General features: G+C 41.0%; 1 protein-coding gene across 1 annotated transcript in view; it reads left to right on the top strand.

Moving 5' to 3' along the window:
* The first annotated feature begins 2412 nt into the window (after positions 1-2412).
* Positions 2413-15935, top strand: part of SEC63 (SEC63 homolog, protein translocation regulator) — a 69794-nt gene continuing 56271 nt past the window's right edge. Inside the window, exon 1 of the mRNA XM_080937609.1 lies at positions 2413-2694. Within this exon, the coding sequence (XP_080793735.1) occupies positions 2571-2694 (124 nt within the window). The 5' untranslated portion in view covers positions 2413-2570. The remainder of the gene's footprint in view (positions 2695-15935) is intronic.

Below are 15935 nucleotides of genomic sequence, written 5' to 3'. Positions count from 1 at the left end.
AAAACACTGAGTTCTTACAGGTTTTGGGTTAACAAATTTTATAATTTTTAATGGCTAGAGGTTTAGTAAATTGATGCAATTTGTTTGGATTGATATCTCATGGTTAAGTTGTTAAAGCCACTGTTATGTGAGCCCAGAGTTGCAAATAAAAGAGGTTACTTTCCAATAAACAGTCCAAAGAAGAGGTATTGATTTACTATCTGTTTATTTATTTGTTATTCATTTATGTATTTGTTTTTTTGATACAGGGTTGCTCTATGTAACCCCGAGGGTCCTGGACTTTGCTTCATAGATCAGGTTGGCCTGAAACAGAGATCTGCCTGCTTCTCTCTCCAAAGGGCTGGCATTAAACACGTGCTACCATGACTGGCAGGAGTCATGATTGATAATTTATTTTGTCTTAAATTCATAAGACGGATGTGTTGTCTTTGCAGAAATGCCGAGTTAAACATAAATGGAGTCATAAAAAATCAAGTTCAACCTTCTGAAACCATGGAAGCACTTAAGGAGAGCTTCAGCCCCAGGCAGAGAACACTCACTCACTCCAGGGGAGCCATTCTTGTTTCTCACCTGGTGACAGCCTGGCTGGCCTCAGATGCAGAGATCTTCCTGCCTCTGCCACCTGAGTGCTGGTGTTTAGCGCTCAGGGACAAGGGCCTCTTTTCCATTTTTAGTCCCCCAAATTATCCTTCCTCAGGATGGTCACAGTTCTATTCTGATTTCATAGTCCAGTCTTCTTTTCCTATTCTAAGTTTCTTCCTACGATAAAGTCCTTGGAAACTTTACACAGGGGAAAAACCAAAACAAAATAAAGCCACCCCCCCCAAAAAAAACAAAAACAAACCAAGGCAGAAAAATGCAGTAAGAGTAGCTTTCAGAATTTTCCTTTTACATTGGAATTTGAAAGGGGAGACAGAATACTTGTGAACATAATCTATTATAAGGGAAAGCATGACTCATACTGGTTTTGAGACATTAAAAGAGGTTGTGTAACCAGATTTCCCCTTAGACAATGAAAGGCATATTGAAAAGCCATGTAGTTAACAAACGAGTCTTAAAACAAGTCTTAAAAGCCAGTGGTGGTAGACGCCTTTATTCCCAGCACGAAGGAGGTAGAGGCAGACCGAGCTCTGTGAGTTCGAGGCCAACCTGGCCTAAGGACTGAGTTACAGGAAAGCCAGGGTTACACAAAGAAATCCAGTCTCAAAATACAAAATCCACCCCTCCAACAGCAAACAAAACAACAAATAAACGAGCCTTAAAACAGAAGAATGTTTATACTTGTACAGTAGTTTTCCTTTTGAAATGTATTACACACTGTTTCCTTTAATATCCACAGTAGCCCAGTGAAAAATGCCCTGTGTCTTCTTGGTTCACAGAGGGGAGTGCAGACGCTGGGACCCACCCTACTAAGCCACCACTGGACTTCCATGGGAATCTTTGCAAGAGTAGAGGAGCATCCTGCAGCTCAGCGGATCCCAATTTGAGATCCTGTGGCCAGGAGCAGAGTGACTTGACTGCTACTTCAGTTTTCTCACAGGCTGCAAGGGCGTCAGAACAATATGGGTTTGGCTCTCCAAACCCTGAACAAACCCCGAACTTTCTCATTGATAGAGCATATATAACAGTGGTTCTCAACCTGTGGGTCGCGACCCTGTTGAGGGGGGAGCTGTCAAATGATCATACGGAGTATATATACGATATCCTGCATATCATACATTTACATTACAATTGTAACAGTAGTAATATTACAGTTATGAAGTAGCAATGGAAATAATTTTATGGTTCGGGGTCACAACTTGAGGAACTGTATTAAAGGGTGGCAGCATTAGGAAGGTTGGGAGCCACTAATCTATATTTTGCTTTATTTCGTGCTTTACTGACACCTGAACGCATGGGTCACAGAAAGCATCAGCGCGCTGGCAACTCCAATACCTAAGCTTTGGAACTCTGAGGAGTTCCTCCTCCCTATTTTTAATGGCACTTGTTTCCACGAGGTTCCCTCGGAGGACTGGCTCAGAAGCTGGAGAAAAGCGAGAGGGATAGGAGAGAGCGGAGAGCATGGCAACCTGTAATCTCGCTCTGCTTGCAAAAGCTCAGGTTCCAGTCGCACCTAGGACGCTTGGCTCTGCCCACTGCAGGACCCTGGCAGAAAGGCTCCGGGAATCTGACTAAGGGTGCTGGGAAGAAAAGCCGGGTAAGCAGAGGGCGGGCCTATTGGGAATGAGGGCGTGTCTCTCGGCGTAGGGGCGGGGCCGAGGGCGGGGTCTAACAGAGTTTCTTTGCTGCGCGCGCCACGTCTCTCTCAGTAAGCGTCTGGAGGAGTCGGCAGGGGAGGGAACAGCCGCGTGGGGCGGGAACTAACTCCTCTCGCGAGAGTTGGCGACGGTCGCGGCGGCGGTGGCGGCGGCGGCGTGTCCGTGAGAGCGGCGTGGGGGCGGGGAGGAGAGGCGGCGGCGGCGGCGGCGGCGTCCGAGCTACGCCACACGGGGCCGGGGCGCCGGGAGCCGGAGCGCAGCGCGGGGTCGTGGCGGCGGCGGTGAGGGGAGCGTGGCGGAGGAGGCGGAGCCATGGCGGGCCAGCAGTTCCAGTACGATGACAGCGGCAACACCTTCTTCTACTTCCTCACCTCCTTCGTGGGGCTCATCGTGATCCCCGCCACCTACTACCTCTGGCCGCGAGACCAGAATGCGGGTGAGTCCGGTCGGCGGCCTGCCCAGGCGCGCTCAGGCAGACTCTCCGCTCCGGGCCGCACGGTCCTGCCCGCCGGGGCTGCCCCGCGTCCCGGTGACGCCGCCCGCGCGGCGGGGCCTGAGGGCCGCTGTCCGCGGGGCCGGAGCTCGGCGGCGATTTCCGGGGCCGCCCTCTCGCCTGCGTAGTCCATGGGAGTTTTGCTTGGACCGGCTCCGCATTGTTCTGGACGCCCCTCGCCTGCTGTCTCTTTGTCTCCCCAGCCTCTGCTTTTGTTGGGTGTTCTTTCTGGAGGGAGCGGGATGGGCTGGGACGGGGGGCGAGAGAAGAGTTGGCCGAGGAGGAAAGGGAGAGACAACTCCGCATCCTCCGCTCCTGCCACCCTTCTTCCCTCGCATCCCTGTGTCCCTGCTGCAGCTGTTGGTACAGATGTTTGGGGGCACCCCTGAGCTGGGTGGTATGTTTGGGACTTCCAAGTGAGCTCACCAGCAGCCCACCCCCGTCACTTCCTCCCTTTGCTTTTTTCATTTGTTCAATCACATCGTGGGGGTTGGAAAGCGCTGCCGTTATTCCCTTTATAAAAGCAAAAATAGGGTTTTCTCTGTTTCCTTTTCTCTGGACTTTCCTGTTTACAACGGAAAAGTGCAAGCATGAAGAATTAAGCTGGATTCGTAGGGTTGGGCGCTAGCTCATTTACTTTTAGTTCTTGAGTTTTTTCACGTTAAACGTCTAATACAGTTTCACTGCGTGTTAGGTGTAAGACTGTAATGTTGGATCCTATGTTGCACTTAACTAAGACATATGGCACCAGATATTCTCATAGCTGACGGCACTGACTGCAAGCGCCTAATGGGTTATTTCTGGTGGTGTCAACCATAATTAGTAGGGTTTGAGTATAACAGCGGCGCTGAGGGAGTCTTTTTTGTGTCTGCTAAAAGTTGCTTTTATGTTGGGTGTGGTGATGATCTAAGTTGTCTAGGTTCTGTACTGTGTACCTTGGGAAAAACTGTTACACTTTGATGAGAGAATTCAGTGTCTGTAAAATTACTTAGTTTCACAATAGAACTAAAGTAAATTTAGAATAAAGAGCAAGTAACAATCACATCTCTTTTGTACATTTGACTGCAAGTTGAGTAGCAACAATTTACCCAAAGTTACCAGCCTCTCTAGTTTCTCATTCTGGGTTGGTTTATGACATTTTCATTTCGGACTCTTGACTTCTGTGTTTCAAAGTTCATTTAGATAATGTGGGATTTGGACAGTGGCTGTATGTACCTTTGGTGTCATAATACAGAAATGGTTTTTCTTGACTGTTCACCTAAGCCATTCTTTCAGTATTTCAAGTTAAAGGGACCCATGCCCAGTGTGGTGGCTCACAAGTAGTAAGTATCCCAGGCCTTGTGGAGGCAAGATGATTAGACTTCAAGGCCACTGACATCGGCTATATTGTGAGTTCAAAGTCAGTCTGGCAACCTCAGAGACTTTGTCTCAAAAATCAGGCCTGCATGATAGCCCAGCAGGTAAAGGCCCTTGCCCTTGCCTGGCAAATTGGTTGAAGTCCTTGGAACTACAGGTTGAAAGGAAAAACTGACTCTTAAAGTAGACCTCTGACTTCCACAGGGGGCTGTAGGCACCTATCCCCATATGAGTAATTTAAAAAAACAAACAAACAAAAATAAAAAACAAAAGCAACAAGGAGGGAGGTTCTACTTGTCCGTATTGTAGTTAATGTTCTCTGCCTACTACCAATCTCTGTGTGTGTGCTTGGTTGTGTAGAAGACAAAGGGGTATTGGAATGATGGATTGACTCTAAAGTCCTTTAAAATGTGGTGAGGAACTTGGCATGGGGTGGTACACTTCTTTAATATCAGTACTTGGGAGACACAGGCAGGCAAAACTGAGTTAGAGTCTTTGCCATATTTGATATGGTAACTGAACTTATTTTGTAAACATTATTAGTGGAATCTTTTTGTCCTGACTTCAGTCTTGAGTTGGGCTAAGTACACTTCGTACTCCTTTTAATAATGAAAGGTACTCTGGGCTCTTTGCATATTGGCTGAATAAAATAGATCTATATGAAAAAGTAATCACATGGAGGTATAATGATTTTCAGAAGAGGCTACATGATAAAAGGACTCGGAGTTTGTACATACAGGTGCCTAGGTACTCTCAGGTAACCAATCTGGAGAGTATTATATATTGATACTTTATAACAAAAGCCCTAAATTGTAGCTAAATTTGAGAGGACTGCTTAGAGAACTATCTTGAACTTGGCTTTTGCTGGAGTTATTTTGGGTAGTACATTTGTTTTGGTTTGTGCTTTTTGCTAAAAAAAAAAAAAAAAAAAAAATCCACAAACGAAGCCCCCCCAAACAACCCCCAAAAACCTAAAACTAGAAACAACAGAAAACCAGTAAATTAGAATCAGAGAGTTGTTTTAGTGGGTTAAAAACATTTCCCCTATAAACCTGACCATTTTGAGCTTGATCCTGGATCCCATTGGGAGAACCAAAACTAGAAACTTGTCCTCAACCTCACACACTGATACTGGTTGGTATACATGGACACTACCATCATAGAGAGAATGAAAACAAAGGAGTTAATGTCCTAACCTTTTTGTTTTACAAAGCTTCAAGAATCACTTATAGAATAGTGCTTAGAGTTCTGGTAGTTGAAAGTAATAGTTTTGTCAAACTAACTCCGATTCTGGTTTTGATATATGTGTATGAGTGTTTTGCCTGTCTGTAGGTGTACCTTGTAAGTGCCTGGTGCCTGCGGAGGACAGAAGGCATCAGATTCCCAGGAAGTCAAGATCTGGAGTTATGTATGGTTGTGAGCCACCATGCAGGTGCTGGGAGCAAAACTCAGGTCCTCTATAAGAGCAGAAAGTGCTCCCTTAATTTATGAGTCACCACGCCATCCCCAAAGACAAGTTTACATGTAGTTTATAACCAATATATTGTAGTTATCCATTAATAGATTACAAAGTAGTTAAGGTGATTAGAGACTTGAGTATTTTAGACATTCTTAAAATTCTGAAATAGTTGCAGTTACCTCAGCCACTTCTTACTTTTGTGTTGTTCACAAATACTGTACTGTGACTTTGTGTGTACATCTTTCTGTAAGCTTACATTTCTGGTTTAATTTAGTTTTTGTTTGGTCTCTGAAGTGCTGTGATTAAAGACATGTGCCACAATGGTGTGTGTGTGTGTGTGTGTGTGTGTGTGTGTGTGTGTGTGTGTGTGTGTGTGTAAGGTAGTAAAGTATGTGAGGGTGAGTTCCTATGGAGTCCGGAACAAGGTTTCAGTTTCCCCTAGAGCAGGAGTTACCAGGTAGTGGTGATCTGTCAGGTGTGGGTGATAGGAAGAGAGCACATACTCTTTTTTGTTTTGTTTTTGTTTCTTTTTGAGGTAGAACTTCTTTGTGTAGTCCTGGCTGTCCTAGAATTCAATTTGTAGACCAGGCTACAAACTCACAGAAATCCTCCTTCCTCTGTCTTCCGAGCACTGGGGTTAAAGGTGTGTGCCACCACCACCCAGCCTGGGTGCAGATACTCTTAATCAGTGTGCCATTCTCAAATGTTTGTTTAGTTTTTTGATTCATTGACCTTTTTCAAAACTGCCTGATTTTGAAACCTGTTTTGGCAGGTTACTGTGCAGATTTTGCGTTTTAGCATGGTCATCTGTAAATTGGGGACAGAAAAGTCTCTTTTTATAGAATTAGAATGAAGACTAAACTGAGCTTTATGGTAAGTGTTGAGAACAGTGTGCCGTGTAGTGACACTATAATCACAGTTGTGATTTGTTACTTAGGTACTCAAGCTTCTTTTTATTGTTTGAAAGATTAGTGAAATGTTTTTAAAAATTATTTTTTTTGCTTGTATTTTCTCGAATAGTATATAAGTCAATCAACCTTTATTTGAGGATGTGAGTAGTTCCATTTTTATCCTTTAAGTACTATAATAGGAAACTCACACTTTAAAACAGTTTCAGATCTAGCCTAGTCTCTATTTTTGTTAACTCTGAACTTTAAGCTTCCTTTTCTAGGGGTTAAAAATACTAGCTTGTCATAAGGAATCAAGAACTGATTATGAGGCCGGCTTGTGGTGTACACCTGTAAAGCCAGCATTTGGAGGGAGGCTGAGGTGAAAGGATTGTGAAATTGCAGGTCATTCTGGGCTAGCAAGACTGTCTCAGAAACAGAAAACCCCAAACCAACCAGGCCTCCCAAGAAAGGTTTTTAGAAGAGGGGGAAAAGGGTGTATGTAAATATGTCTGCAAAACTACAATAGAAATTCTTTCATTTGGCAAATAATGTTTTCAGTTTTTGTAGATGCTTCGGCTAGGTGATAGATCAGACTGTTTCCAGTCTTGGTGTTTTTTCTTAAGCTGTAATACCCAGTGCAGAAAATCACAAAGGAGCCGGAGACATGGCTCTACTAGTGCCAGCGGACAAGCTTGATAGCTTGGATTCTATGTTTGGAACCATATGATAGAAAAAGAACTGACTCCTGCAAGTTATCCACAAAAGCTGCAGGTGCACCATGGTTCTAACATGCGCTCATGCGCGCATGCACACACACACACACACACACACACACACACAATTTTTTAACAGGGATGGATATATTGTTCAGCAGTTCTTACAGATGACCACAGTTCAGTTCCTAGCATCTATAAGTCTAGCTCCAGAGGGTCATACACATTCTTCTGGCCTGAGTGTGTTCCTGCCTGAGTGAAAAAAATGAATGAAGACATGATGCTGGAAAGTTTAGAAAAAGGAGCAGGGCATGCTAGCCAGGGTGGTTCCGAAACAGGTACTGGTGATGCTGAGAGAGGTTGGCAGACAGCGTCTGCTTTGCTGTGTTAACCTCAGCAATTTGTCCTAAGTTTGAGATCTGATGCTACATATGTTTCCCCTTCAAACAATAAAATATACCTTTTAAAGAACAAAAAACAAAAGTTGATTTTTTTTATAGCTATGATTTTATTGTATTTAAACTCTGAACCCTCCCACTGAATATTACACTTGCTGTGCTCTATAAATTTTTGGTATGTGCTGTTTTATTTTCATTCATCTTTAAAGTTTTCCAAGTTCTCTGATGTGCTAGGTTCTTGCTCACAATTCTATAAATTTTACTTGTGTTGTAATTTTTTAAATGTCATCACATGTAGTCACATGAAAGATAAAATCTGATAATTTGTGGTCTAACATACAGGCCATTTCCAGAAAATACTATGTACTGGGAAAGTGAATGTTTCTGATTTTGGGGGAGTGTTTTCTGCATGACTGGAGAGAACTGGTTGATTTTTTTTTTCTTAATTTAAATAATGTTGGGTTCTCTACTTGTTCTTAGCAGCAAGCTACTCCAGAAACACTTGAAGAGTGAGTTACTGGCTTTGTGGACTTGGAGTGATGCCCAAGGCCAACACTGACAAATGAATCACAGTTAAATTTGAACACATCTTTCAAAAGATAGGAACCTTCAAAACAGTTGCACAAAACAGATTCTGCCAGTGTCGTTGTATAGCTGAGGGAGTCAGATTCTGTTGCTTCTCCCATCTTCCTGAATTCTGTGAGGATAATTTTAGAAATAGTCTTACTTGGGGCTGTCCCCAACTTGCCTCTCCAAGGAAGAGTTATAGAACTACAGCCTCTTTTACCTCAGCTGCTTATTAGTTTTAAGGTAAAGTGTGCTTAATGCTAATGCTTTTTGAATAGTACGAGGAACTGTGTTAACCTGTATTAGAAAGCGGAAACCTCACGGAGGCAAGGTATTCAACTTGCCTCAAGCCATAGCCATTAGCTGTAAGATTGGATGTCGGACCCAAATTAGTCATGTTCCAAAGCTTTTCTTTTAGTTCTGCTTTGTACTCCTTTTTTGTAATTAAGTAAATATTGCATGTTATTATAATATCAGTATAGCAAGTGGGAAGCATTGAAGGAGAACAGGGGAATTTCTGTTTTGTTCTCTTTAAAGTTATTTGGTGATTACAGTTGCATTTTGGGAATTGAGTATAATTGAAAAAGATTTGGATGAACATTAAAAAAAAAAAAGAAGGTCTATGGGTGTTTTACTTGTGTGTATGTCTGTGTTTCTAATGGTTATGTCTGGAGGCCAAAAGAGGCACTAGATTCCCTGGAACTAAAGCTGCAAATTGGCGCAAGCCAGCATTTGGGTGTCACAAATAATCAGGTCTGGATAGCAGCAAATGCTCCTAACTGCTGAGCCATTTCTTTAGCCTTCAATCCCTTTTTAAAATATCAAATCTCAGGGTTTGTTTTGAGGCTGTTTGTTTGTTTATTAAATTAGAAAAAAAATACCCTAGTTGATATTAGCTTTGTGTTCAAAGCAGTTGTGAGCTGCCATGTGGGTGCTGGGAACCCAGGTCTTTGCTAAGAGGAACAGGTGTTCCTAACTGCAAAGCTATCTCTCCAGCTATGGACTTTATGAATGTATATCCTTAATTTAAGGTATATAATCATCTTAAGATTTTAGATATTGAAGGGATACTAGAGGTCCAAGAAATGTGTGATTGTTCAGAAAAAAATAAATTCTGTGTGTTCTATCCTGACAGAAGGAGGTTATATATCAGACATGCAGTCTATATGCATAAAAGAAACCAGCTGAGAATTTGGTTGCAGAAGAAATTAGGGCACATTCAGGTTTTCTAGATTTGACAAACATTGGATTAGTAAGATGTAAAATTGCTTTTATTTAAAGGCCAGATTATATATATATATATATATATTTGTATGTGTGGGTTTGTATGTATGTATGCAAGAGGGGCCCCAGAAGACCAGAGGAGAGTATCTTTTTGGAGCTGAAGTTATAGGTGATTTTGAGCTTCCCAACATATGTTCAAGAAACTGAACTTCTCTGCAAGGATTCTCTTAATTGCTAGCCTCTAGTAACTCTCCCTTCTCTTTGAATTTTTAAGAGTCTTATTTTGTAGTCCTCGATGGCCCTAAACTGAGATCCACCTGCCTCAGCCTCCAGAGTCTTCGGATTAAAGCCATGTACTACCATGCAAGCCTGTTTTCTCAGATACTTGTTCTGTAAGGCAGACCTTTATTCCTGCATGAAGAAAGTTTAGCGCTCGTGTGTGAAACACGTGTGCACGCGCGCATGCACACACTCTCACAGACACAACACACACACACACACACACAGAGAGAGAGAGAGAGGGAGAGAGGGAGAGAGAGAGAGAGAGAGAGAGAGAGAGAGAGAGAGAGAGAGAGAGAGAGAACACACAAGAAGGCTGAGCCCTCTTTCTTCCACGCCCAACCTTCAGATGTCACTTTAAAATTTTCCTGGATTTAGCTAGGCTGTGGTAGCAGAGGTCTCATTGGTTCGAAACCGAAACACATGGCACGAAAGTCTTAAAGAGCAAGGTGATGGTAGTGCATGCCTTTGATCCCTGAACTTGGGAGGCAGAAGTAGGCGGATCCCTGAGTTCAAGATCAGCCCAGTCTACTGAAGGAATTCCAGGAAAGTCAGGGCTTCATAAAAAAACTCTTATCTTGAAAAAAAAAAAAAAAAACCCACAACATTTCTGGGTCTAGTGAGATGGCTCACCAAGTCTTATGATTTAAATTTGACTTCTGGAACCTGTATATAGGTTGTTTTCCAAGTTCACATGCATATTTCTTTGCCACCCCCTTTCATAAATAAAAATGTAAAAACCAAACCAAAACAGACCAGAACCAAAACAACCACCATTTGCCATCATTACCAGACTCTTATCAATGAGAGTGTCACACCTTGTTTCCTTGAAAGGCCTTGTTCATACTCTTGGAAAAATATTCCTTACTATTTGAAATTGTGTTATATTATGGATGAAGGAATTTTGTTATATAGATTCCAAATTTTTTCATTTTTTGAGTTTTGATCATGTAGTTCGATCTGGTGGTTGGTTGTTGATTATTAGCATTCACTGGCTGACATTAGTAGGTACAGAAAACAATAAAATGGTGAACACAATATACATGGTCTTGTTTGGGTAACTTGCATGAGGTGTAGATTAAGATGCTGTAATTATTCTATCCAGAGGACTGTAAAGAGTGTAAGAGGAGTGAAAACATGCTGTGGAGGTGAGCTGGATAAAGTATTAGCATTTAGTTGAATAGTGGCAAGCTAAAGGTTAGGAAAGTTTTAAATATTTAAATTTGTTTTTCAGATTTATTTTTGTGTTTATGTATATTGCCTGCATGTATGTATATATACTATGCATTTGCCTGGTGTCCATGGAGGTTAGGAGAGAGCATTGGATCTCTTGGAACTGGAGTTATAGGCAGGTGTGAGCTGCCAATATTCTAACTGCCGAGCCTCTCCCTAGCCCCCAAAGATGGTTACAAAGTAGGTGGATTTTGTGGTGTAGGGTTTGATACAAGTTTTCACTATGTATCCCAGGCTGGTCTTGAACTTCTGCAGTCCTGCCTTAGAGTTAAGAATGCTAGGATTAGGACTGGAGAGATAACCCAATGATTAAGAGCACTGTCCGTTCTTTCAGAGGACCCAGGTTTGATCCCAGCTCCCATATGGCAACTTACAGCCACCTGTAACTCCAGTTCCAGGGGATCCGATATTCCTGGGAATCCAGTATTCACTTCTAGCCTCTTCAGGCACCAGGATGTGTGTGGTATAAAGATAGATATACAAATTTGAATGAATGATTGATAATAATAACAATAACAAAATAGTATGAACAAATGTATAGAGGTGGCTTAGTGTGGGATGTGTTCAAAAGGTACATCAGATCAGTTGAGACTTGGGATTCATGAAGTGAAAAGAAGTGAGAAAACACAATTGAAGTCATAAAGCCCCTTGTGTGCCTAGCTGAAGAGTTTTTAAGTCACTTTTGTAGCTGCACTGTGTGCCAGTCAATAGACTCTTACATAATGAGAGCAAACAGAATCTAAGAAGCAGTGATCTAAACAGCTGTGCCAGACATGCTGCTTGAAGTACAACCTTTCCTGGCACATGTCTCCTACAGTAGAAGCACACAATCCTCGATGGTTTTTATATCTGACTTGTTTCACTTAAGCTTTAAGTTTTTACCTTCCCATATGTTCTAAAGTTATTAAAACTAAGTTGTTTTTATGGCAGAATAGTATTTCACCAGAATAATGTACATGTTGCTCATCTGTTGTAGAGTACATAGAACTGTCCACTCTTAGGTTACTGCAAATGGTGCTACAGTGAGCAAGCAATGTGTGTATCAGGGTGTTGGGAGGGTTTTTTTTTTTTTCCAACATAATATTTTTATTGATTATTTATTTGGGAGTTTCACATCATACACTCTGATTACACTTACTTTGCAGTCCTCCCAGGTGTCCCCCGTATGTCCCGACTCTAGAAGAAGTCCAGTTTGTGTTGCTCATATACTCAGTGGAGCAGCCCGTTAGAGCAAACTGAGTCCCTCCGTACCCCTCCACTACTACCCCCTAGAAACCATCAATGGTTTGGATTCTTATGAGCTCTCTTGAGAAGGTTTTTAGGAGTAGAATTGAGGGTTAAATCCTGTGCTTACTTTTTGGAGGAACTGTCAGACTTTTCACAGTGGCTGCACTGGTTTAGATTTTTTTCTAGCAGTTTTTACATTGCTGGTCTAATGCTTGATTCTACCCCCCTCCCTTTTGTAATTGTAGTTATCTTAATGGAATTGAAATGATACAGTTTTCCCCCCTAATTCTTAAGAGGGTTGATTTGTTTGCTTTTGTTTTCGAGTTCTTACTTTTTTTGTTTTTTGTTTTTTTTTAAGTTTTTTTATTTTTAATGTACTTTCTGGCCATATGTATGTCATTTCAGATCCTGTGTTCATTTTGTTTGTTTTATTTTCTTGTTCACTTGTAAGAATTATTTATGTATTCTGGATATCACTCTGTTAAGTAAATAGTTGCAAGTATTTTGTCTCATCTCCTTTCTTTCTTAGTAATGCCCTTTAGCAAACCTAAACCAAAAGCTTTAATTTTGTTGAACTCCAAGTTATTTTCTTTTGTTTGTTTATATTATTGGGAAAACACTGCCAATTTCCAGGTTATACAAATTCAATCTTTTTTTTCTAAGAAATTTGGAACTAATTTTTGGTTCAAAATTAGATGAAAAATGAATTCAAGGTTTTCTGTTACCACTCACCTACATTGTGTTCCTGAACTTCCCTAGGGGCCTGGTTCTGAGCACATTCTGGTGCATACTGCCTGAAACGCCTCAGCTCCTTCAAAACTCCCGTAAATGCGGAGTTGGTTACTATACATACATATTGTCTGATTTTAGAGGCCCATAAAGATTTAATTTTGGAAAAAAGACTTAATATTTCTGTTATTCCTTAGCATGTTAAGTACAAAATTAGCATATCTTTGGATTGTATTGTTAGAATATTTTTAAAATATTATTTTTATATGGTACACATAAGTGGTTATATTCATGTGTTTTGTGCCTGTGGAGTTCAGAAGAGCATTGGATCTGGAGTTCTGAATAATTATGACTGAATTTGCGTTCTCTGGAAGAGTGCTTTTCCCTGCTAAGCCATTTATCTCGCCCAGAATGTTTGATTTAAATTTTATTTTATTTTATTTAGATGTATATGTGTGTGTGCCTCTACCGAGGCCAGAAAAGAGTGAACTTCTGGAGCTAGAGTAGGTGTAATTGTGAGCAGTTTGAAATGAATGGTAGAAATTGAACTCAGATCTGCTGGAAGACCAGGCAGAGCTCTAACTACTGAGCCATCTCTCCTGCTCCTAGAATGTTTGGCTTTTACATTTGCTGTATGGTGAGTTGACAGTTGACTTGGTTTTCATTTAAAAAAAAAATTAAATAAATTTTGGTTTGGGATTAGAACAAAATTTCCAGTAATTTCTGAAATGGCCATAAATATACTTAGTCAATGTGTAGTATGTATTTATGCAAAGTATAGTTATCAGCCTTGAGGATTATAAAAATTCAAGATTTCTTTTTTTTTAAAGACTTACTTATTTAATGTATATGAGTACACTGTAGCTGTCTTCAGACACACCAGAGGAGGGCATCAGATCCCATTACAGATGGTTGTGAGCCACTATGTGGTTGCTGGGATTTGAACTCAGGACCTGTGGAAGAGCAGTCAGTGCTCTTAACCACTGAGCCATCTCTCCAGCCCACAAATTGTTTTCTTCTTTAAGAAATGGTAAAAATAATACGTATGCCAAGATTTAGTTTTAATCTTATGCTTTATCAATAAATGTTTGACTAGTGTACCTGTTTTATGCACATATGTCCAGGGTTGTGTAAAAATTTTCTGGAAAGGGGTCATGAGTTGGCGAAGCCTTCCCTCAGTGCCTATGAGCTTTTTCTTTCCCAGCTGGATCCTCACTAACCTCCCCTTCCGAGTTACTGTTTGTTTTGCCTGCAGTGCTTTCCCTCTGGTACCACATTACTTCCTCCTTTGTCCCCATTTTCTTTGTTCAAATGTCATCTTCACAGCGGTATCTTCTTTGAGCTCCCTTTGTCAAATTTCAGTGCTCTCCCCACCTCATTTTCCTTTGCTGCATTTCTTGTTTGTTGTTCTTTAATCCAATAGACTGCATAGAGTTTAAGAGTAGGAGAGTTCTGGTCTCATCCCAGGAGAACCCCCAGCTCTTCTAACTAATGGAGGATGACCTTGACCTTCTCAGTCTAGCTCTGCCTCCTACTGATCTTCCTGTCCATGTCTGAGAAATGCTGTTACAGACAAGTGCCATCATGCTGGGTTTACTATTTCGTACTAGGTTTGCAACTTAGGGCCTCCTACATGCACGGCAAACATCCTACCAGCCGAGCTATACGTCAGGACCAAGAATGTTGCTGTGTCCTCAGTGTCCTTAAGGGTCCTGGTACATAGTAGGTGTTATCTCTAAGCATTATTATAAAAGAGTATCATTTTCTACATATATTTGATTAGTACTTAATAAACTCCCGGCAGATGTAAATAGAAAAGGCATTTATTAATGGGTAAGACAAACTTTCAGCCCTCAACAGCCTTGAGTATAGAGGAGTCAAAATTGGGTTTAATATTAGCTACTTAAGAGTGGTGGTTCCTGCCAGTCTGGTAGTACACGTTTTTAATTTCAGCACTTGGGAGGCACAGACAGGTGGATCTCAGGGAGGCCATCCTGGACAACATACAGTTCCAGGGCATCTAGGGGGCTGGTGAAACCCTATCTTCAAATAAACAGACCAGTTAATTAAATAAAGTGAAAATAGTGGTAGTTCTGAGTGCTGGAGAGATGGTTTTACAGATAAGTGTGCGTACTGCTTTTGTTCAAGTTTGGTTCCTAGCATCACATCCAGCTCCTAAGGATCTGATGCCTTTTTCTGTCTTCCTCGGGCTCATGTACATACCACACAAACACAATTAAAAATAAAGTGTTTTTAAAAATGGTGGTTCATGCAGCCTAGTTGACTTTTAATATCAGGATTCATGGTTCCACCAACTACATATGGAAAATATAAAAATTGTGTCTATCTTGAACATGAAGGTATTTTTTGTTAGTCCTTTATTAATTTTTATACAATATAACAAAATTTTCCCTTGGTGTGTGTGGGTTTTTTTTTTTTTTTTTTTTTTTTTTTTTTTTTTTTTTTTTTTTTGATGTCAGGTTCTCATGTAGTCCAGGTTAAATGTTTTAGAGCCTGAAAATCAAATAGCACAGTGCTGATTGGTAAAAATTCCATGGTAGCTCTCTGGGTAGGTAGTAGAGGAAGGATGGAATTTTGGAACTAGAAGCCACAGTGATACTGTTGGTACCATCTCTTCCTCAGCCATGCCTAGTGGTTTAAGGGTCTCTCAGCAGGCTCTCCTCATATCACTTCCCAGTATTGATGCCCAGAAGATCAAGTTTTGAATCTTTTGCCAAACTTAATTTCATATCTTGCCTTTTCACTCTTCATTACAGCACTGTTTTGCTATTTTATTCTAGTACTTTTTTTGGTGGGGGGGGGGGCTTTGTTTTACCTGATGCTATTAGTGATAGCATACAATCAGTTGTCTTAAGTTCCTTTTTTGTTTATGAATTTTATTTATGAATTCATACAAAGTATTGCAGATTAATGCATCTTAATTCTCTTCCTCCACTTAGTTTTGGTTAATCAGAAAATCACATAGCTTTCTTTGTTATTGGTAACAATGAGCAACTAGTCTTAAGTGTTCTTTCTAAAGTATTTTTTAGTGCAATAGTTATTTACCTTTTGGACAAAGGTACCTCAGAAGTGACAGTAATCTTGCTCT

This window comes from Micromys minutus, assembly GCF_963924665.1.
Source record: "Micromys minutus genome assembly, chromosome: 25".
In the NCBI taxonomy this organism is placed as follows: Eukaryota; Metazoa; Chordata; class Mammalia; order Rodentia; family Muridae; genus Micromys; species Micromys minutus.
The sequence above is the reverse complement of the archived record's forward strand: the minus strand, read 5'-3'. Positions and strand labels throughout refer to the sequence as shown.